The 23,463-nt window shown below is 46.4% G+C and overlaps 2 protein-coding genes and 1 long non-coding RNA gene across 5 annotated transcripts in view; 1 reads left to right on the forward strand and 2 right to left on the reverse strand.

Annotated features, from left to right (window-relative positions):
- On the reverse strand, positions 1 to 20,478 carry IZUMO4 (IZUMO family member 4). The gene is made up of 11 exons (XM_088672937.1): positions 20,351 to 20,478; positions 14,889 to 14,969; positions 14,501 to 14,572; positions 11,249 to 11,275; positions 9,788 to 9,863; positions 6,161 to 6,208; positions 3,719 to 3,733; positions 2,749 to 2,796; positions 1,992 to 2,009; positions 662 to 684; positions 1 to 183 (listed from the first exon to the last, which is right to left on the reverse strand). Exons 1-11 carry the CDS (start codon positions 20,442 to 20,444, stop codon positions 83 to 85), a joined length of 603 nt encoding a protein of 200 aa, XP_088529063.1. The 5' UTR covers positions 20,445 to 20,478; the 3' UTR covers positions 1 to 82.
- The window catches only part of MOB3A (MOB kinase activator 3A), a 12,977-nt gene continuing 6,951 nt past the window's right edge, over positions 17,438 to 23,463 (forward strand). Inside the window, exons 1-2 of one of the 3 annotated variants that reach the window (XM_035117877.3) lie at positions 17,445 to 17,573; positions 22,284 to 22,349. The gene's annotated coding sequence lies outside the window, so the exon portion shown is untranslated. Of the gene's footprint in view, positions 17,574 to 22,280; positions 22,350 to 23,463 lie in introns of all 3 variants that reach the window. The other 2 variants (XM_035117876.3, XM_035117882.3) reach the window with 2 other exon arrangements.
- Positions 19,051 to 19,526, reverse strand: LOC148685513 (uncharacterized). Its single transcript, XR_015950748.1, has 2 exons — positions 19,389 to 19,526; positions 19,051 to 19,125 (listed from the first exon to the last, which is right to left on the reverse strand). It is a non-coding gene; the product is annotated as an uncharacterized LOC148685513 (long non-coding RNA).

Here is a 23,463-nt window from a genome sequence, read left to right on the forward strand (position 1 = left end):
TTGCAGGAGTCTCTCTATCCATAATTTTATTACCGTACATCAAAGTGGGCTCTCCGTAAAACATTGCGGAAAGGAAAAGAATTCAGCAGATCGGGGCGAGGAGCTGGAGAACAGGGGTCTCTCCCTCGAGCTCCTTCAACGCCATCAAGTTGAGCCAGTTTTTCGAGAGGGTGCTCTCTATACCTAGGGGACACAAAGCGGGCATTAGAGACCCCCCCGTAGCTGCTGTCCCTAAAAACGGCACGCAGTGCCCTTCTGACTCCACCTTTCCATCTCTGTAACATGGTGGCTTAACAGATTGGGACACCTGTGGCCTCCCCAGATGTTGGAGGACAACTCAATTCCTGATTTTTGGGCTTGGTGGGCGGCTGCCAGGTGACGACAGACAGAGGTTCCTATGTCCCTTCTTGAAGAAGAGGGGCAGTCCCTCGAAAGAGAATGCCTCTTTAAGATGGAACCATTTACTCCCATCTCACACGTGGTCTGGGAGGACAGGAGGTTAGAGTCCAGGAACTTTGGATGGGCCAGAGATGTTTCTCCCTTCTTGATCTAAGAAGAGGTCTTCCTTGCTAATGGAAGAGAATGCCTCTATTTCACATCAGCCCATAAGTCATGAAGCCATGCCCCCTGCAGCACCCAAGTCGAAGTTTTGGAAACTTACTCGTAAAGTTCAGGTTCTCTGGTCTGTGGAAACAGAGGAAGACACGGAGTTAAGTTCAATGCCATGTGCCGGTTGTATACATGTGTCGATAAAAAACAAAACTACTAAAGACACCCCTGAGTTAGTGCCCAGAACTCCTGGAGTCTTTTGCCACTTGGAGATTTGGGTGTGCGCAACACTGGTGTCAGAAGTGGGATTCTTTCTAATGACCTCCTTTCCAGGGAAACTCAGCCCTGGGTAGATGCAGAAACCCCTGGAGTCTCTCACCCTCAAGAGATTGGAGTGGCGTGTAACAATATTTATCACAGTTTTAAAGTGTGGCTGTTTTAAGCTGTTTTTATATACCATTGCATTGCGAATCACTTCCAGATGCCTCGTGGGAAGCAATTCATTAGTGAACTGAATAAGGAAGAGCACGATTTTCTGCCAGAGTGTGCTGGGAGCAAGAACGTAAGATGGCCTATCTAGTTCAGCACCCTCTTGCAGTGGCCAACCAAATGCCTCTGGGAAACCCAAAGGTGTGATTCGAACACAAGAGCCCTCCCCTCTCTTAGCCGTTGTTATTCGAAGCCTTACTGCTTCCAGTCGTGGCGGGCAGAGCATAGCCGCCTTGGCTAGTAGCCATTGATGGCCATGAATTTGTCTAATCCTTTTAAAGCCATCCATGTCGGTGGCCATCTCTGCCTCCAGTGGCAGCAAGTTCCACAGTTTTAACACTGCCATGAGACAAAAGACTTCCTTTCATCAGTCCTGAATCCTCCAACCTTTGTCAGATATCCAAAAGTTCAAGTGTTATGAGAGACAGAGAAAAACTTCCCTCTGTTTGCTTTCTCCAAACTGTGCGTGAACTTCTCACCCCTTTCTGCACTAAAAAGCCCCAAATACTGCAACCTTTCTCCATCCCCTCGATCATTTGGGTTGCCCTTGTTCTGAACTTCCCCCTGCTCTACAATCTCCTTTTTATTTATTTGATGTATTTTAATGTTTGCCAATGGCTGCCCAGAGTGGCAGGGGAAGCACAGCCAGATGGGCGGGGTATAAATGAAAATAATAATTATTATTATTATTACTATTATTATTATTATTATTATCAAGGAGAGGTGACCAGAATGGAACAGGGCATTCAAAACGTGGCCACACCATAGACTTGCAACATTATGCCATTAGGATAAGGGCGCTGGGAACTGTCGCTTTGCAAGGGGCAAACTACAGCTCTCTTTGGGGGAAGCCGTGGGCTTTTAGAATCTCGCGTGCGTGTGCAGCCACAAACACAACAACAATGTTCGGCTCAGCATCTCCCGTCCATCTTTCCTTGAGGCCGCTTGTTTACCTTGTAGATGTGCAGTGGCTGAAAGATATTGGGGGGGGGGAGAGAGAAAGACAGAATTGTACAGTTGGAAGGGACCCCCTAGGGTCATGCAGCCCCACCCACTGCAATGCTCTAAAAATGTTCTTTGTGGTTCCTTAAAACACATTGATGCTCTAGGTCCCAATTCCTTTCCTTTCCCCTGTATCTGCCTCCCTCTTTCCTTGTGGACCTTGTATGTGCTGTAAGCCGCCCAGACTGGCTAGGGAAACCCAGCCAGATAGGTGGGGCATAAATAATAAAATTATTATTATTCCAGGTTTAGTTTACACCTGCTTAGCTGCTGCAATCCTGCATCATCAGGAATCTGTAGGCATTGAAAGGCACCTCAAGGGGTCACCTAGCCCCCCCCCCTGCTGAATGCAGGATGCAACATAAAATCCCAGAGTTGGGTGAGACTAATGGTCGCCTAGTCTAACCCACTCCTCAAGGCAGTTCCTGTAAAGTACAACATCCCTGACAGGATGGCCGTCCTGTCTTCACTTCAGCTCTGGCACCGCTTCCTGGGTTGGAACAATTATCCCAGAAAGGTGCCACTCCTTTCTAGGACTGAGTCCCTGCTATATCCTCTCTGCAGCTATTCGTTAATTTAATCTATACGCGCGCCCCCCCCACAAACTCATTCTCCTGGCTGCTGTTTCCCCACCTGCAACTGCTACCCTACATTTTGTGGGGAAGTACCTCAGTTTTTCCTGTGGCTTTCAAGGAAATGGGCGCCTACCTAAATCCCGGGAGTTGCTTCAGTGCCATCGACCACTCGCCTGGGTTCCTGTGAAGACAGCGGCCAAGTGTTAAAAAAATCACCCAGAAAAAAGTTCCCAGCTAATAAAAAAATAATAATCTGAACTATGAAATTTTGGATTATTTGAAGGGGGGGAAATATCGTAGCCAAATGAAATTGCAAGCAGGATTTGAAATTTGAGCGACGGGAAGAAAACGATAATAGATGAAATGGAGGAATCTGTCTTAGATGAAATGCGTAATACTATATTTGTGAAAGGAATTGGTATGAAAAACAGCATGGAAGAAAAGGTGGAAAATCAAATCAAAAGAGAAATGTATAACAAATTTGAAAATTGAAATTAATTGGTTAAAGTTATGAACAGTTAATTTAAAAATCTTAAGTAAAAAAGAGAGTTCCTCGCAAAATCATTTCTGAGGATCTTAACGCGCGCACGCACACACACACACACGTCCTATTCTGCATACACACACACACACACACACACACACACACACACACACACACACACACACACCAATGTGGGTCATCTAGTCCAACCCTGTGATACAGGAATCTTCTGCCCAGGGTGGGACTTGAATCCACAACCCTGAGATTAAGAGTCTCATCATCTGCCCACTGAGCTATCACAGCTCTTCTTACACCTCAGGGTGGGTGGGTCTCCCTTCAGCTGCTCAGTTTCACTTTTGGCAACTGGAAAAGAGTGGTGTGTTGTTTGCTTTTTTCCACCTTGGGGCCAACCCAGAGCCCCCAGCTGGTCATTTTGGAAAATTGCTGCCCTTCCGCTGTCCGTCTGGGGGACTCCTGCTACTGCCTTCCTCGCAAGGGTGTCGCACTGGGCGCAGCCAAGGGGGCCTTGCAGAAGGGGGCAAAATCTTTTCCCGCACTCAAATTTTCATCACTGTGGAAAACTCTGCTCCAAAACACACGTGAAAACGCCTTAACTTACGTTGTCAAACTGTATCTGTGTGTGAGAGAGAGAGAGAGAGAGAAGAGGAGGAAAAAACAGAGCATATAACTGGCTTCTTTATTTCTCCATATTTCTTCAACCAAATTCTTATATCGCTGGGTTGTAACAAAAACCTCTTAAGTGGTGTGCAAGAAACATTAAATTTTACTGGTAGAAAGTTTTAAAAACCGCTAAAAGCATTTGAAAGGTAATTAAAATGAGCAACAGGACTAAATGGAGATCAAAACACATCAATGTTTATGGGGCAACCCAGCCAGATGGGTGGGATAATATTAAAAATAAATAAATAAATAAATAAATAAATAAATAATCGTGTTGGGATAGTCTTCCCTAAACAAATATGTTTTAAGCAGGCACCACAAAGGGTACCGTGGAAGTTCCTGCCTGATATCAAGAGGCAGTGAGTTCCAAAGTCTTGGTGCCACCACCTAATGGGAATCCTGTAGAGCCCAGACCAGCCAGTTCTTTCTAAAGAGGGACAGGACTGCTGTGTTCTGCTTCCCCCAAACAGCCTGGGGCTTGTCGCCTGTGTGTGAACGTGGCATTGTTGACCTCTGCGAGGTGAACATCTGAAGGGCCGAGGTGGGTGCCACTGATCCTTGATCTAAGAAGAGGCATTCGCCTTTCTTTCCTTCTTAATCAGGGGTCCCCAAACTACGGCCCCCGGGCTGGATGCGGCCCAATCGGCCTTCCAATCCGGCCCGCGACAACCCCCGCCGCCCGCTGCCGCCGCCCGCTCTCACGGCGCGCGGCGCAGCGACGATCTAATAAATCGGCAAAAAATCGCCGTAAATCCTTTGTGCGCATGCGTATGGGCCTCTCCCGACCCGGAAGAGGTCATTTCTGGTGCACTTCCGGGTCAGGGGAGGCCCATACGCATGCGCACAAGCGATTTTCGGTGATTTTTTTCCCGCCCGTGTGCGCATGCGCACGGGCGCGCACTCCCCCGCCCTCCGGCCCGCTGCGCGCGCACTCCCCTGCCCTCCGGCCCGCCGCACGGTCAGCACGGCGGGCACCGGCCCGCCGCACGGTAAGTCTGGGGACCCCTGTTCTTAATTTTTTTATTATTATTTAAAATGCAGCAGAGACTGCAGCACAGAGTAATAACAATAGCAGTTCCAAAGCGATTCAAAAAAACCCAGCCACAATGTCTTGATTAAAACCTGAGACATTACAAAGTTTTCCAACCGCCTGCCTGTATTCTATGAAGCAGGTGGCAGGCAAATGTCATTTTACATGGTCTTAAAACAGGATCCCCAAACTAAGGCCCAGGGACCGGATGTGGCCCAATCGCCTTCTAAATTTGGCCCGCGGACGGTCCGGGAATCAGCATGTTTTTACATTAGTAGAATGTGTCCTTTTATTTAAAATACATCTCTGGGTTATTTGTGGTGCCTGCCTGGTGTTTTTACATGAGTAGAATGTGTCCTTTTATTTAAAATGCATCTCTGGGTTATTTGTGGGGCATAGGAATTCATTCATTTTTTCCCCAAAATATAGTTCGGCCCCCCCACAAGGTCTGAGGGACAGTGGACCGGCCCTCTGCTGAAAAAGTTTGCTGGCCCCTGTCTTAAAACATTGGCAGGTTCTCCGCAGACAGGTTTGTGAGGCTGGTGGGAGAGCTTTATTTTCTCCCCCCCCCCCCTACACATGAATAGGGAGACCAGGTTTTATTTTCCTTTATAGCCCCACTTGCAACTCTTCCAAGCCCAGTTAGTCGTTCCGAACTACCAATATCCCGAATATTAATGAACCACATCTCAAGAAGTGGCAACACCTGGGATTTCCAGGGATGTGCTATCACTAGCTGTGCTACCCATAGAAAAAGAATTAAATCTTTATGCTGGGTGGTCGGGTCGGAATCTGGGTTTTGTGAAAGCAGGGCTAAGGCTGGGCTTGGCAAGAGAGGTTGTTTAATAATTTCGGAGAGAAAACCGAAGAGGAGCCCGGTCCAAAATATATATACAATTTTGCATTCCCAGCAAGCATGAAGATATCTTCCAAGGGGCATTCTCCCTTCTCAGGAGGGAATGCATCTTGCAAATAGAGGCCTTCCGACAATGGTCTGTGGAGGGATGCAAATCCCCCCCGCCCCGCTGCAAGAGGGGCATTCCCCATTCCCAGGAGGAAGCCCCTGTCCTGAACAGAAGCATTCTTCCATCGCTTGCATGCAGTAGTAGAGAATGCATCTTCTTAGACCACAGCAAACCTGTGACCCACCCGATGTTGCAGACTCCAATTCCCATTGGTCAGGGATGAGTCCAACAACATGGGGAGGGCCCCAGGTGGTCCCCCCTCCCCGTCTCACTTCGTTCACTCTGTCTCCAGAAACACAGGGACTAGAAACTTCCCCAGGGACCGCAGCTTTCCTTTCTTGCCTACCCACCACAGCTAACCCGGTACAGCCCCTGGAGAACTCACATGTACTCGTAGAGGCCCTTCAAAGCGTCTTCCCAGTCTTCAGAGGACCTGGGGTTGGGGACGGGACAGAAACTCAGGGTCAGAATGTGTGGCTGTGGCTGGAGAGACTTCCTGGGTGTCAGGGCCAGACTGAAGCCACTTGCCCTAATGAACCAGTCTCTCCTGTTTTTTTTTATATGATTATTTTAAAAGGTAAAGGTAAAGGAACCCTGACCGTTAAGTCCAGTCGCGGACGACTCGGGGGTTGCGGCGCTCACCTCGCTTTACAGGCCAAGGGAGCCGGCGTTTGTCCACAGACAGTTTTTCCGGGTCATGTGTCCAGCATGACAAAGCCGTTTCTGGCGCAATAGAACACCGAAACAGAGCGGTACCTATTTATCTACTTGCACTTTGACGTGCTTTCGAACTGCTAGGTTGGCAGTGAGCTGGGACCGAGCAACGGGAGCTCACTCCGTCGCGGGGATTTGAACCGCCGACCTTCTGATCGGCAAGCCCTAGGCTCTGTGGTTTAACCCACAGCGCCACCTGCGTCCCATATATGGTTACTACAGTGGTAACTCTACTTACGAATGTTGCTACTTACGAATGCAGCTCCGTCCGCCATCTTGGATGCAGTTTAGATAGGATTTTTTCTACTTACGAATTTTTAGATAGGGTTGCTTCTACTTACAATTTTTTTTCTCCCAATGCATTCCTATGGGATTCGACTTACAAATTTTTTCGACTTACAAATGTGCGTTCGGAACGTATTAAATTCGTAAGTAGAGGTACCACTGTAATTTATATTAAATTGTTTTGTTTTGTGTTATGAAACAAACAGATAAACAGGGGAAGGTACGCCCATCGTCTCCACTTTCAATTCATTGTCTTTTTCGCCGTTTTTAATGGAAGATAAGGCCTGGGACATCCAGCATGCAGAGATGCAGCTGGCCAAGGTTGTGGAGGGAATTTGAAGAGCCTTACCTATTCCATCCCCACAAAATGTGTAACAAGGTTCCTAATAACTGACAGTAAGAGCTGTTCGGCAGTGGAATTTGCTGCCAAGGAGTGTGGTGGAGTCTCCTTCTTTGGAGGTCTTTAAGCAGACAGCCACCTGTCAGGAATGCTTTGATGGTGTTTCCTGCTTGGCAGGGGGTTGGACTGGATAGCTCTTGTGGTCTCTTCCAACTCTACGATTCTATGATTCTATGAACTGCTGGAAATGTAAACAAGCAAATGGAGCTTTCCCCCTCATATGTAGGTGCTAGACTTGTAAGAAAGCCGAGGGTGTTTTGGGATAGGATACAGTGGCGTCACAACAGGGGGAGACAGTGTGACCCAGGTGCCATATTGCACCGCTGCATGTGAATGATCTGCCCTTCGCAGCTGCAGCCGCGAGCAGAGGATCCTAGCACCGGCGGCAAACCACTACAGTGGTGCCTCGCTTAACGAATGCCCTGCTTAACGAAATTTCCGCTTAACGAAAGGATTTTTTGAGCAGAGGTTGCCTTGCTAGACGAATTCGTTTTATGAAAAATTCGTCTAGCGAATCGCGGTTTCCCATAGGAATGCATTGAAATTCAATTAATGCATTCCTATGGGCAAAAAAAAATTTAAAAAAATTAAATGCATTCCTATGGGATTTGCTAGACGAATTTTTCATTATAAGAAAAGACCCGTGGAATGAATTAAATTCGTCTAGCGAGGCACCACTGTACCGTTATGTACAGCGCATGCGCGGCGTCACACGCATGCACGGTGTTGCACACATGCGCTGTACATAGCAGTTTGCCGGCAGCGTCGCTCAAGCACCATATGGACGGCGGTGGGATCCCTCCGCCGCTACAGCTGTGAAGGAGGACCTCCGTTCGTGGCTGCAGCTGTGAGCAGAGGATCCCAGCACTGTCCGTACGGCGCTGGGGCGCCGGCACCGGCAAACCGGCACATACGGCGCATGTGCAGTGTCGCTACGTACCACGCATGTGTGCGACGCCATGCATGCATGTGACGCTGCGCATGCGCTGTACATAACGGTAGTGGTTTGCCGCCGGTGCCAGGATCCTCTGCTCGCGGCTGCATGCGCTGTACGTAGCGACACCGCACATGCACCGTGCATAGCAGTTTGCCACCCCCGGGTGTCATAATGCCTTCGTTCGCCCCTGATAGGATATATGATGAGATAGAAAAGATGCTCAAAGTGATTATACAAAAAAAAAAGTGAAACTTTTCTCTTAGGGATTATAGGAACAGAAGATTCAAAAAAGTAAAGACAGCAGCTAGGATTTCTTAATGCACAAAAATGGAAGGAAGAATCTCCCGCCAAAGAAGAATGGATAAGGAAATCAGTTTTGTTGAATTAATCAAACTAAAATGTTCTAATTGGATTTTGAATAAATGTGCAATTTAATTGTTACTGACTTTGAGTTTCATTGTGTTATTATCTTCCATGCCAACTGCTATTCTGAATACTGCTTCTCCCCCTGGGAATGAGTTGGTGGAACCAAGGGGATGTACTCCCCCCCCCCCACTACCACAAAAAAAAAAGTTTGGGAATCACTGACTTAGATTTAACACAGTGGAGAATAGGTGAAATGCACAAATACAGGATGGGAGACACCTGGCTTGAGAGCAGTACATGTGAAAAGGATCTAGGAGTCTTGGTAGACCACAAACTTGACATGAGTCAACAGTGTGATGCAGCAGCTAAAAAAGCCAATGCAATTCTGGGCTGCATCAATAGGAGTATAGCATCTAGATCAAGGGAAGTAATAGTACCACTGTATTCCGCTCTGGTCAGACCTCACCTGGAATACTGTGTCCAGTTCTGGGCACTACAGTTCCAGAAGGATATTGACAAGCTGGAACGTGTCCAGAGGAGGGCAACCAAAATGGTCAAAGGTCTGAAAACAATACCTTATGAGGAACGGCTTAGGGAGCTGGGTATGTTTAGCCTTGAGAAGGGAAGGTTAAGGGGTTGAAATATATACTGTAAAAGGATGTCATATAGAAGAGGGTGAAAGGTTGTTTTCTGCTGCTCCAGAGAAGCAGACACGGAGCAATGGATTCAAGCTCCAAGAAAGAAGATTCCACCTAAACATTAGGAAGAACTTCCTGACAAATAAAAAAAATTCCTTCAGTAGCACCTTAAAGACCAACTAAGTTTTTATTTTGGTATGAGCTTTCGTGTGCATGCACACTTCTTCAGATACTTCTTCTTATCTGAAGAAGTGTGCATGCACACGAAAGCTCATACCAAAATAAAAACTTAGTTGGTCTTTAAGGTGCTACTGAAGGAATTTTTTTTATTTTACTTCGATCCAGACCAACACGGCTACCTACCTGTAACCAGAACTTCCTGACAGTAAGAGCTGTTCAACAGTGGAACTTGCTGCCAAGGAGTGTGGTGGAGTCTCCTTCTTTGGAGGTCTTTAAGCAGAGGCTTGACAGCCATCTGTCAGGAATGCTTTGATGGTGTTTCCTGCCAGGCAGGGGGTTGGACTGGATGGCCCTTGTGGTCTCTTCCAACTCTATGATTCTATAAGTGCAGGAAGGGGCCTGGAAGCGTTTCTGCTATGGGAATCAGCCTCTCCCAAATGCCATTTGTAATTGTATTTTTTCTAACGTGGGAATAAGAGAGAGAATTCTTACTCGCAATTATATCCAAAGCAAGCTGGCTTGGTGACGTTGCACGTCACGCAAGAAACGGCTTCGTATCGCTTTATTCCTGTAAAACAAAAACAGAAAAACTGAAGACATCAAATATGGCAGCCAGATTGGTGACTGGGAGCAGCTGCTGGGACCATATAACACCAGTCCTGAAAGACCAGGCATAGGCAAACTCGGCCCTCCAGATGTTTTGGGACTACAACTCCCATCATCCCTAGCTAACAGGACCAGTGGTCAGGGATGAAGGGAGTTGTAGCCCCAAAACATCTGGCGGGCCGAGTTTGCCTATGCCTGTGAAAGACCTACACTGGCTCCCAGAGCGTTTCTGGGCACGATTCGCAGTGTTGGTGCTGACCTTTAAAGCCCTAAATGGCCTCGGCCCAGTAGACCTGAAGGAGCGTCTCCACCTCCATCACTCAGCCCAGACACTGAGGTCCATCTCCGAGCGCCTTCTGGTGGTTCCCTCACTGTGAGAAGTGAGATTACGGGGAACCAGGCAGAGGGCCTTCTCGGTGATGGCACCCTCCCCGTGGAATGTCCTTCCATCAAATGTCAAGGAGATAAGTAACTATACCATTTTAGGGGACATCTGAAGGCAGCCCTGTATTGGGAAGTTCTTAATGCTTGACGTTTTATTATGCTTTTATACGTGTTGGAAGCTGCCCAGAGTGGCTGGGGAAACCCATCTCGATGGGCGGGGTAAAAATAAGATGGTGTTGCATGGTCCCAGCAGCCCCTCCCCGTCACCAGTCTGGCAGCCGCACTCTGGATCAGTTGTAATAAAGCACCAGAACCGGCCATGCGGGTGTCTTTGTCATCCTCCTTTGGTATCCCTGCGCCCGGCCACTCCTTTGGGCAGGTAGATCAGGACAGGAGCTCGACAGCAGGTGGCGCCAGAGGAATGACAAGCAGAGAGGGTTTCGTCCCTGCTCTCTACCTCTCTCCCAGCTGTTCTGCGAGGGCAACACTGAGACGAGGAGGAGGAGGAGGAGGAGGAGGAGGAGGAGGAGGAGGAGGAGGAGGAGGAGGAGGAGGAGGAGGAAGAAGATGGCAGGCAAGTGGCAACCCCTGGACTGGAGGGAGGCAGGCAGGTGGCCGGCTGGCTGAGGCTGGTGGAGAAGCATTCTCCAGGGCCACTGACAGACCCGTTTGCTCTGCATCAGAGCATCATTTGTGATGCAAAGTCCAAACCCACATTTTGAAGGGTGGGGCAATTTTTTTCCAGCTGAGGGGCCGCCTCCCTTTGCAGGCCATCACCCAGGGGCCATTGGCCTTCAGTGGGTGGGGCCAGCCAGAGGCAAAAGTGGACAGGGCCATGGACGTTGGCCAACCCACAGGCTCACGTCCCAGCCCCACAAAAGTCAGAGGGTCTCGACCCACGCTCCTCTCTCTCCATTCAGGCACACCAAAGGCATTGTGTGCCTCCCCACAAACCCCACTTACCACAATGGCGTTCACACTTCACTCTACCTAAGGAAAGGTGAGAGAGGAAAAAGTGAAACAGAATAAAAAATTCCTTCCAGTTGCACCTTGGAGACCAACTAAGTTTGTCATTGGTATGAGCTTTCGTGTGCATGCACACTTCTTCAGATACACTGAAACAGAAGTCACCAGATTCCCACATATAGTGGGGGGGGCACCACTCAGAAGACTTGGTCTTACAGGAACAATTTACGGCTGCAATTTGTCCCACAGGAAAAGCGAAGGGTGAGATGGCTAAAGATAGCTTTATCATGTATAATGAGATAAGAATCCAATGTCTTTATTCAGACCAGGTTTCTACGTGTTGTTTGGTGATAAATTGCAGTTCAGCAACTTCTCTTTCCAGTCTATTTCTGAAATTCTTTTGTAACAATACAGCTACAGTACTTTGAGATCTTGTATAGAATGTCCTGGGAGATTGAAGTGTTCTCCTACTGGTTTCTCTGTCTTGTGATTCCTGATGTCAGATTTATGTCCATTTATCCTTTGGCGTAGGGTTTGGCCTGTTTGTCCAATATAGAGAGCTGAAGGGCACTGTTGGCATTTGATGGCATACACAATGTTAGAAGATGAGCAATTAAATAGTCCTGAGATGGTATGTTGGATGTTGTTGGGGCCAGTAATGATGTTGTCCGGGTGTATGTGGCAGCAAAGTTGGCATCTGGGTTTATTGCAGGCTCTGGTACCAGTGTCCATGTTAAGTCTGGTGGTTGTATTATTGTGGGTGAGGAGTTGTTTAAGATTGGGTCTGTAGGCAATGAAAGGTCTTCCTCCCAGAGTTTGAGAGAGAGAAAGTGAGTCGGTTTTAGGCAGCATGCTTCCCCCGTGGCTCTCTGGCCACCTCTCAAGAGTAATTCACATTTGGGCCACAGCCGTGCAGTTGATTAACCAGTTGCATTCAACCAACTTAACAGTGCTTGAGCTGAGATTCCTGCCTCGCAGGGGGTTGGACTAGATGACCCGTGGGGTCCCTTTCCAACTCTACAATGCTATGATTCATTTCCTGCAAGCCGTTCCCAGAAGTTATGCATCCCCTGTTGATCTCAATTTCTGCACTTCTAATGGTATTGTGTCATATATATATATATATTGGGTCATTGATAATTTCGAAAAGCAAGCAAACCACCCCAAACCAAGGAAACACCAGAAATGCAGAAACTACTAAAAAAGACCCCCCCCAAAAAAAAACAAGGAAAATGCTGAAAAGCAAATTCACTAATAACCCACCCACCCCCCGACACAAATTTATTCCTCTTAATTATTTGCACGAATGGATGGGCAGTAGTGTTACCAACGAAGGAGGAATGGCTTATTATGAAACTATGCTGAAATCCATCCCCACAAGCGGACTTGTGACAAGGTTAAAGTTTTCTGGAATGCTATATATATAACGAGATTTTAAAAAATGTTCAGGTACACCTTTCCAAAGAGACCTGAAGCATTTCTATTAGGAATGATTGGACTGGAAATACCAAAAATAGATCAAAAACTGTTTATGTATGCTACAATGGAGGCAAGAATTTTACTAGCCCAAAAATGGAAACAGCAGAAGCTACCAACAACAGAAGAATGGCAGACGAAGGCAATGGAGTATGCAGAAATGGCAAGGCTGACCGGATATATCTGGAACCAGGGTGACCAACATTCCAGAAAGAATGGACTAAATTTACCAGTATACTATACTTAGAAACTCATTGTACACATATAAAGACACTAGTTGAGATAAGGGACTGAGATAAGACTCACTTCGTGAGAAGAATCAACATTCTATTTAAGACAAAAGTGAATGTTAAGGCAAGATGAGTTACATTTTAATGAGGGTGAAAGAGGAGAGCGCAAAATGTGGTCTGAAGCTCAACATCAAAAAAACCAAGATCATGGCCACTGGTCCCGTCATCTCCTGGCAAATAGAAGGGGAAGAAATGGAGGCAGTGAGAGATTTTACTTTCTTGGGCTCCTTGATCACTGCAGATGGTGACAGCAGTCACGAAATTAAAAGACGCCTGCTTCTTGGGAGAAAAGCAATGACAAACCTAGACAGCATCTTAAAAAGCAGAGACATCACCTTGCCTACAAAGGTCCGGATAGTTAAAGCTATGGTTTTCCCAGTAGTGATGTATGGAAGTGAGAGCTGGATGTATGGAAGTGAGAGCCGATCGCCGAAGAATGGATGGTTTTGAATTATGGTGCTGGAGGAGACTCTTGCGAGTCCCATGGACTGCAAGAAGATCAAACCTATCCATTCTGAAGGAAATCAGCCCTGAGTGCTCCCTGGAAGGACAGGTCGTGAAGCTGAGGCTCCAATACTTTGGCCACATCATGAGAAGAGAAGACTCCCTGGAAAAGACCCTGATGTTGGGAAAGATGGAGGGCATTAGGAGAAGGAGATGACAGAGGACGAGATGGTTGGACAGTGTTCTCGAAGCTACGAACATGAGTTTGACCAAACTGCGGGAGGCAGTGCAAGACAGGAGTGCCTGGCATGCTCTGGTCCATGGGGTCATAAAGAGTTGGACATGACTAAATGACTAAACAACAAGTTACATATAGGATGGAGATGTGCAAAATAAAATGTAACAGAAGGAAACAAAAAAAAGGACGGAGGGAAGTTGAAAGCTCTGCAGAGCAAATAATATAATGGTTGCTATGTATATACAGTAATTGTTAAAATTTGGGAAATTAATAACAAATATACATAAAGAAAAAAGAAAGCTGTCAAATTAGAAGGGTTCTTCCCACCGGCTGCCATATTAGAAGAGGGATTCCCAAAAGCTGAACTTTTTTTATGAGACATTCCCGCAAGCCATTATGGGAGAACAGCCACTTCCATCGGCATCCCTCTTTGTTTTGTCAATTCACTTGCTATCGGTCTTTTTGTTAAATTTTTAACAAACATCAAATTGATTCTAATTTAATACAAATTTACACGCTGACTCCCACGGCCTTGATGGTTCCCCACCCAGCCTTATTTGCTGCTCAATATTACATGCCTCAACACGTTTTAGCATTTTATCCAGAGATGAGTCATTCCCGTTGCCCACCATCTTGAAAGAGGTATTCCCGCAAGCTGGCCTGTGAGAGGGGCTTCCCACTGCCTTCTGCATTAAAGAGCCATCCTGCTTTCTTAGCATGCCTCTTTCTAACTAAGTCCTGCTCAGAAACACAGGTATGTAAACTCCAAAGGAAGGAGGGAAGTCCGTGTGGGACACTCACTTTCGATGATGGCATTCCGTAGCAATTTGACTTGTTCCTCGAAAATGGAACGCAGGATTTCCGGAAGGACACCTTTTGGGGGAGGAGAGAGAGAGAGATAGACCCGGCAGCATGTGTGTTTTTTTTAAAAAAAAATGGTAGAGCATGAATCTTAATCTCAGGGTCATGAATTCAAGCCCCACATTGGGCAAAAGATTCATGCATTTTAGAGGGCTGGACTAGATGCCTCTCGGGGTCCCTTTAGACACTACAATTATGTGATTTAGAACATCTGCAGACTTTTGCAGAGGAATCGCAGCCTCGGGCGATTCTAGTTACCATAAATGGTCATCATCATCATCATCCAGGCAAACCGATACAGGCAGACCCTTTCTTTATATCTATTTACCTGGCTTGTAAGTGTTGCCTTTGAAGAGGGTGTCCAGTTTCCCATAAACGACTGTAGCTATTGCCTGGAGTTTCTCCATTGCTGTGCATGATGGGGAGAGATGGGGAAAGGACAGGATGTGGAGAGAGAGCATACAAAAAAATATAAGCCCCCCAAAGAAGCCGCAGTCCACGTGGACCTTAAATGCAAGGCTGCGCTCCTAACTGGTCAAGAGTTTTGGCAAAGGGGCATTTTGATTTTTTAAAAAAAGAATAACCTGGTTTTTAGTCACCACCGCCACATATTGTGGAAGGGAGTTCCACAGATTAACTCGGTGCAGGAAAGCCTTGTCTTCCTTTGTCTAAGTGGGAGGTGGGGGGAAACCTATTTGTTTAGCTTGAGGGCCACGTTTCCTTCGAGGTGGCCTTCCCAGGGCCACATCCCAGAGGTGGGCTGGACCAGGGGCAACAGTGGGGGGTGCAAGGGATGTAAGAAGGCTGCAGACCCAGATGGGTGAATGAGGGCGCGTGGCCTGGGGCCAGGGTGAGTGGCCTGCAGAGATTTCCAGGGGCCAGGTGGAGAGGTCCAGAGGGCCACATTGGCACACAAGCCTGAATTTCCCCATCTTTGACATGGGGCCCGTCCATGGGGAGAGAAGTGGCGTTATTGCTTAGGAGGTGCTATGATCCGAGGGCCACATCAGGAGACTTGGAGGGCCACATCCGGCACCCTGGGAGTCAGGGGAGGCGCAGGAGAAGGGCCTGCGAGGCGACTCACGGATCTCCGCCGGGACACCCAGGTTCAGTTCCTCCAGAGTGTCCTGGGCCCAGCCCCGTAGCCTCCGCCCCGCAGCCGGGACGTCCCCCAGCCCCCAGGACTTGCGGCTCAAGTGGGGGGCGTAGGAGGCGAAGCGGAGGGCAAAATTTGGGTCGCACTGCAGGCACAGCCAGGAGGGGCCTGGCCCCAGGACCAGAACCGCCACCAAGGCCAGCCATGGGGTCCGCCAACCCATCCTCCCATTCCTGGCATCTCCAGAGCATCAGACAATGGGGCATTCTGGCTTCCAGGGAACGTTCCGGAACAGCCCCGATGGCTCTAGATCGTTCCAGAGCGCATTCCGATTCTCCTGGCCACCTAGCCCAGCCGAGTCAAGGGAGGTCAATGAGGGCAGCATTGCCAACTCTCTCCTCGCCCCGCTGCTCTTAAGCGCTCCTTATGGAACGCCTACACAAGTTAGTCTGGCTAACTTTCCTCTTTTTAAAAATTAGTTATTAAATATTTCCTTGTGTTACGAAGCAGACAAATAAACGGGGAAAGGTACAGTTAGGGGGAAAGAGAGGGGACAGCATTTTTATTAATATTATTATTAGACATATTTTTAATTGATTTTCACAGATTGGCCAGTTTACTTATATTTCAACATATGTTTTTCCTTAAAAAATTGACTCCTCACCCTTAATTCCAGGATATTTTCATTCCCACCTTATACCTAACTTCTGAAGTTGGTACCTCTCCTCCTTTCCATTTCTGAATGTACAGGATTCTGGCTGCTGTTGTTGCAGACATAATTAGTTTAACCATCTTTTTTTGGGAACTCCCTCCCTATTACCCCTAGGAGAAAAGCTGCAGGACTTTTGGGAACAATTGGAACATTTTCTTCAACTCATTATCTATCTTTTCCCCAAAGCCTTTAGCTTTTATATACTTCCACCACATATGGGGGGGGGGGAAGACCCTACAGGATGCTCTTGTTGCGATGAGTTCCGCAGGTGAACCAGGTGAGGAGGTGTTACTTCTCCAGCCACCACCCTCCTCTTTCTGCAAATATGCATATGAAGCAATTGCAGAGGACGGCCAAGACTTTTCAGCTTTTCTGCTTGAGAAACTTCCCCACCCAAAAATTATATTATGGTTTTCTAAAATAATATTTATAAATAAATAAATATTATTTTTTCCTATGTGTTGGAAGCCACCCAGAGTGGCTGGGGAAACCCAGCCAGATGGGTGGGCTATAAATAATAAAATTATTATTTACCATTATTATTATTATTATTATTAAGACTCAGCAGAGCTCAGCCTCCCTTACAGGGGTGTTGTAAGGCGCAAGAGTTGCATTAAGAAAAGATTTCAACCCTGCCCCTTTGAGGCAATGGAGGGGGAAAGGCTTTCACCTCGAAGCAACTCTGCAGAAATTAATGTAGCTAAGATGGGGATAATAATAATAATAATAATAATAATAATAATAATAATAATATTTATTTATACCCCGCCCTCCCCAGTCAAAACCGGGCTCAGGGCGGCTAACACCAATAAAATTACAATAAGACATAAAAGAAAAGAAAAGAATTAGTTAAAATACAGATTAAAATACAATATTAAAATTTAAAATGCAGCCTCATTTTAAGTAGTCCATAAATCAAAACCATGAGGGAGGAAAACACAGGGGTCAGGACTGAGTCCAACCCAAACGCCTGCCATTTCAACGGGTGCCCTGCCATTTCAACGGGTCTACTCTCCAGTAGGACCACGCCGGGGCACTGGCCTGGATCGGGACCCGGAAGGGGTGGTGCCGCTCAGCCCCGATCCTGCCTCCAGGGGTGGAGTAACGTGCGGAGAGTTTCCCCTCTTTCCAGCGATCCGAGAACGTGGTGGCCAGGGGGGAGACTGACCTTGACACGCGTTTGGGAGCGTCTTCGGAAAAAGCAGGTAAGGCGCACCTGAGTTATGCGGGGATGCGCGCCCGGCTCCCACCCACGCACGCTCCCCTTTTAAAATCGGCAGTCGATTTCGCATTGCGCTTTGTTCCCCTTTGCAAAAAGGAAAAAAAAAAAAGGTCTGCTTAATGTTGCAATAATGCATTGCAGATTTCCGGTGTTCCGCACCCCGGAAAAGCCTGCTTCCTCTCTTCCTCGCGAGTAGTGACGAGGTTGGGGCCTCCTGCTTCTACGTACCTTGTAAGATCAAGAGGTTTGGGGGCGATTAACTTTCCTCTCCTCTCCTCCCCTCCCCCCAGAAATCCTCTCCTCCTGTTTTTCCCAGGGTGGGTTGCCATCTAACGGGGAAGAGGAACAGCTGGTATTTCAGACGACCCCCAATTTTTGACGAAATAAAGTTAGCAGAAAACATCGTTTTATAAACGGGAAAAGACGGCAGTTCCAGAGGGAGGACTTTCTGCCCCAAGCGATTCATTGATAACTATTATTTGCAAAATGATATCTGTTATAAGGGGCAGGGTAAGAGGAATTTGCCCCCATGCATTACGAGACTACCAATGTACAGAGAGGGGACAGTTTAGCCAGAGAGAAGCCATTTTCTTGACTTCATGGTTCAAAAGTCAAGAGAAGCCTATTCTGCCGTATCAAGGTAAATTAATCCCCTGCTGACCCAGACAGTTCCTCCAGACCTCTTGGAAAACACACGCACCCTTTTACATAACCCATTGCTAAATCCTGTCTCACACCCACATGGAAACTTGCATAATCGCACCTCCAGCCAGATAACCAAAAACGATAACGATCACCCATTCTCGGAACTTCCACCCTCCCAAATCCCCGCCTGAGGTGCCCTCCCTTGTACTTTTCATGACCCAGATTCAGCTGAACCATGGACCTTTTTAAGATATATATATTTATCCCTAATAAACTATTCCGTTGTTCCTTTAGTAATGTTATGGTGTCCTCTATCATGTTACCCGATGCATCTCCCTATTCTCTACTCTGTATGAAACTGTATCTATTTACGAAACCGCAATAATATAACCTTGCACTGATACCTTGAACCTTTCTATCAAATTGTACCTGTTTAAAAAATCCTGCCATCCTGAAGAATTAATTGTTTGACTCTACTATTTGCAAAGGTTTCCACTTATGCACCCTTCTAAGCTTTTAGTTCGTTGTCCTTGATAAAATGTTATAAGCTGTCAAACATCGCTCTGAACTGTGAACGTTTTACCGCTGTTAGAATTGTATCCTCTCTGTGTATTATTAGTTACTGTATAATATCTTCTTCTTCTTTAACTTTAAGTGTAGTCTTTTCTCTCTATTGCAAACGTTGAATATTTGTATAAACTTTGTTGCAAGTTAATAGGCACCTCTGTGGCACAACATATTTTACGGACTGTTTCCACTTCTTCTTGATACCACACTGCCACCTAGCCAGTCTAAAAGAGCACGACTCAAATACACACTTTCAGTGAGAACAACAATTTTATTTGATAAACAGGTGTTATCAACAATCTTCCCACATCCGCAGAGTCTTCCTGTCAAACAATAAGGAGACATGCATAATCATTACCTGGACTATCACCATGATATCTTACATCAAGAATTCCATCAACCCCTTTGTCCTCTCGCGATTACCCCCTCCCAGAACCCATTTCCCCACCTTTTATGCAATTCTGTACTATTGGAAATGAAACCTATAAATTTGTGAAGCTTCCTTTGTTCGGGGTCCCTTCACTTCAACTTGCTTGTGTGGACGGATCGCTATTGCAATAGCTTTATTATTTAATTAATAAAGTACCTTGCTTCGTACGTCCTGGTTTGGCCTCTGTTATTTGGTAGGCAGGAGACGCTCAAACTTCGTCTGCCTGCCAGGATACCTGGACTCTTCCTGGGTCAAGGATCCACTTAATTCTAGGACCGTGTAGCTCTGCAAATTTTTACAACATATCAAAATTTAATTCAATAATTAAACTCCCCCACCCCACCCCCGGTAAAGTGCCAGTTAGGGACTTGGGGGCATCTTAATTATTTTCAGATGCTTGTCAGATTCATTTGAATTCCACCCCTCCCCCGTTTGATCTGGATTATTATTATTATTAATTGTTATTTAAAAATCTTTTAAATGCAGCAAAATGTGAATTGCAGGGGACTATGAGAATTTTTAAAAATCAATGTTATTAAAGGTTTTCAACCTAATATACCAGGGGTCCCCAAACTACGGCCCCCGGGCCGGATGCGGCCCAATCGGCCTCCCAATCCGGCCCGCGACGACCCCCGCCGCCCGCTGCCGCCGCCCGCTCTTACGGCGCGCAGCACGGCGACAATCTTAAATATCGGCAAAAAATCGCCGAAAATCCTTTGTGAGCATGCGTATGGGCCTCTCCCGACCCAGAAGAGGTCATTTCCGATGCACTTCCGGGTCGGGGGAGGCCCATATGCATGCGCACAAGCGATTTTCGGTGATTTTTTCCCCGCCCGTGTGCGTGTGCGCATGCGCACGGGCGCGCACTCCCCCGCCCTCCGGCCCGCTGCGCGCGCACTCCCCTGCCCTCCGGCCCGCCGCGCGGTCAGCGCGGTGGGCACCGGCCCACTGCGCGGTAAGTCTGGGGACCCCTGTAATATACCATAAATTTCAATCTAAACTAAAGAGAATAATGATAAAAAATATCAAACAGGAAAAACTAAAAATGTCTTCTCTCTTCATATGGAACTCTTCATATGGGGTTCAAAGAACTCCACACATGGTATCTTGTCCCTTACGACAGTGCTGCAAAGTTTGCCTGTGTTTTTCAGCCCATTCCGCAGATGTGGAAGACTGAGGCCGAGAGCAGGGCTTGCCTTTAGCATACCTCATGTCAGAGGCGGCGTTTGAACTCGGGGCTTCCTGCTTTGCAGCTGTGTCTCAGGATTGGGGGGGGGGTGGCGGTTCAGTGGGGAAGGGATTTCAGCTGAAAGTATTCACGATCTGTAAACTCGAAACAAGGAACTCGTAGATCAAAACCAGCATTTGGAGCGCAGTTGCTGGAAAGATGCAGGAAATTGATTTTCCTGGCAATCTTCCAGTTGCAAGCATGCAGAAAGAATTTCCTTCCAGGGGGAATTTCTCATTTCAAAGAACTATGAATAATTGGAATCCTGGCTTCCTGAAAGTTCTGGATTTTTATTTATTTATTTTTAAAAATCATTCAGTGGGTCTTTTTCACTTGTAAGTTTAGAGCAGGGGTCAGCAAACTTTTTCAGCAGGGGGCCGGTCCACTGTCCCATAGACCTTGTGGGGGTACGGACTATATTTTGGGAAAAAATATATGAATGAATTCCTGTGCCCCACAAATAACCCAGAGATGCATTTTAAATTAAAGGACACATTCTACTCATGTAAACATGCTGATTCCCGGACAGTCCGTGGGCCGGATTTAGAAGGTGTTTGGGCCGCATCCGGCCCCTGGGCCTTAGTTTGGGAACCCCTGGTTTAGAGGGTTCCTCCCCCCCTTTCAATTATTGGCGTCAAAATGAAGGTGAAAGGAGACAGATCATGAGGCAAACTAAGGCCCGGGGGCCGGATTCTGCCCAATCGCCTTCTAAATCCGCCCTGCGGACGGTCCAGGAATCAGCGTGTTTTTATATGAGTAGAATGTGTGCTTTTATTTAAAATGCATCTCTGGGTTATTTGTGGGGCATAGGAATTTGTTCAATTCCCCCCCCCTTCAAAATATAGTCTGGCCCCCCCTCAAGGGACAGTGGACTAGCCCACAACTGAAAAAGTTTGCTGATGCCCGAGGTAGGTAGGTAGGTAGGTAGGTAGGTAGGTAGGTAGGTAGGTAGGTAGATACCAGTAGCTGATAGATAGATAGATAGATAGATAGATAGATAGATAGATAGATAGATAGATAGATGATAGATAGATAGATAGATAGATAGATAGATAGATAGATAGATAGATAGATAGACAGACAGACACCCTCGGCCTATTCAAAAGTTAATGGACTATGCGGAAATGGTGAAATTGACAGCAAAAATAAAGAGATAAAAGAGACAAATGTATCTTTAACCCAATGTATTATTGCAAACTTTTTTAAAAAACCATTCAAGCAGCATATCCTTCAACATTTCTCCAATGAAAATAGGGAGGTCCTTTTCAGTAATACCAATAATAATATTTCTTATTTATACAGCACCCATCTGACTGGGCTGCCCCAGCCACTCTGGCCAACTCCCAACATGTATAATATTATAATAAAACATGAACATATCATTCAATCTAGGTCTTGTTCTTAGAAGTGCATAGATTTTTACAAGACATAAAAAAAATCCACCCCAGAACCATTTCCCCCGAACCCTGAGATACCAACCACTTTGGAAAGCCCAGATCAAGAGAACCGGGGGGGGGGGCGTTCTCCTGGCTCCCCTCCAAAACGTCGTTTTCGTATAAATAATGTAGCCCTAGGGTTCCTCTTGCACGGACGTCGCTTTCCCTAAAAGGAAGTGAGTTCAGCAGACATTACTCATCGGGGTTCTGAATCTTCCTCAAGCAGAGAGGTTTTCGGAGGTTTGGGTCAGGAGCCGAGCAACCGACTTGCAATCTGAGCTCCGTAGGGCGACCTCAGGATCCTGCTCAGGTGCCTTTTCTTAAAATATCCACCACCTTCCGTCTTTTTTTCCTCTCCCTCCTTCTTCTTATAATTCAAAAAAGAAGACAGCGACAAGGAGACCCATTCCGCCTTGAGGCTCCGCATTGTTTCCCGGTCGGAAAGTAGTGCCGGTAAGAACATGAACCTGGGTTCAATAAATAATAATAATAATAATAATAATGTCATTTATAAACAACAAAATAAAGATTCCCTGCAACGTGGGAATCGTGGTTGAATACCTTTCGATGGGATAAGTATGGGGAAAATAAAAAGTGTTGTTTCCTGGGTGCCTCTCAACTTCCTCGTGTTGGGATTAAATTGAGATCCTGGGAGGGGGGCTGTAAATACAATAAATAAATATTGATTTATTGATTTCTTTCTGGGATCTTTTATAAAGGGACGGTAACAAACAGAACTATTATTTTTGTTAATACTCCTCAGAGTAGACCCATTGAAATAAATGGATCTGTGTATTATTTCACAAAATTTGTATGCCGCTTAAGAACCTCTAAAAAGTTTAATGACAAGACGATAGGAAACATTTAAATTATCATTTTTAAGGGGGGGGCAACCCAGTTAAAAGCAGGTATGTGGAAATATTCAAAGGATGATGGAAATAAACAAGAACTCGAACACATGTAACTTCTACTTGACTAAAAAAATGTTTTCAGGAGTAGACTTTCCCCCTTTTTGTAAAGACTTTATATTTCATTGTATAATGTATAGGGGGTGTGTGTCAAAGTTAGTCTTGTCCATGTGGATTTCAAAAGCAGACTTGCATGAATATTGTGTAACAAAAAAATTAAACACCGTCCCTCCAGTAAAATGACACTCTCTGGAGTGACGAGAAGGATTGTGAAAGGGATAGTTCAGCATTGTTTTCTAGCTCCCCGATTTAAATTTTTTTTAAAAAAAATATGCATTTCATTGAGTCATACAATGATAGAATTGTAGAGCTGGGAGGGACCCCCGAGGGTCCTCTAGTCCAACCCCCTGCAATGCAAGAATCTCAGCTAAAGCATCCATGGCAGTCAGAATCTCCTTTCTTATAACTTGAAGCCATGGGTTCGAGTCATTCCCTCCAGAGCAGGAGAAAACCAGCTTGTTCCATCTTCCTTGTCACAGCCTTTGCGATATTTGAAGATGGCTCTCATATCTGCTCTCAGTCTTCGCTTTTCCAGCCTAAAGATACCCAGCTCCTTCAACCGTTCCTCATCAGGTCCAGATCCCAGACCTGTAAAATTA

The sequence above is a fragment of the Zootoca vivipara genome, chromosome 6, assembly GCF_965207765.1.
Source record: "Zootoca vivipara chromosome 6, rZooViv2.hap1.1, whole genome shotgun sequence".
Lineage (NCBI taxonomy): Eukaryota > Metazoa > Chordata > Lepidosauria > Squamata > Lacertidae > Zootoca > Zootoca vivipara.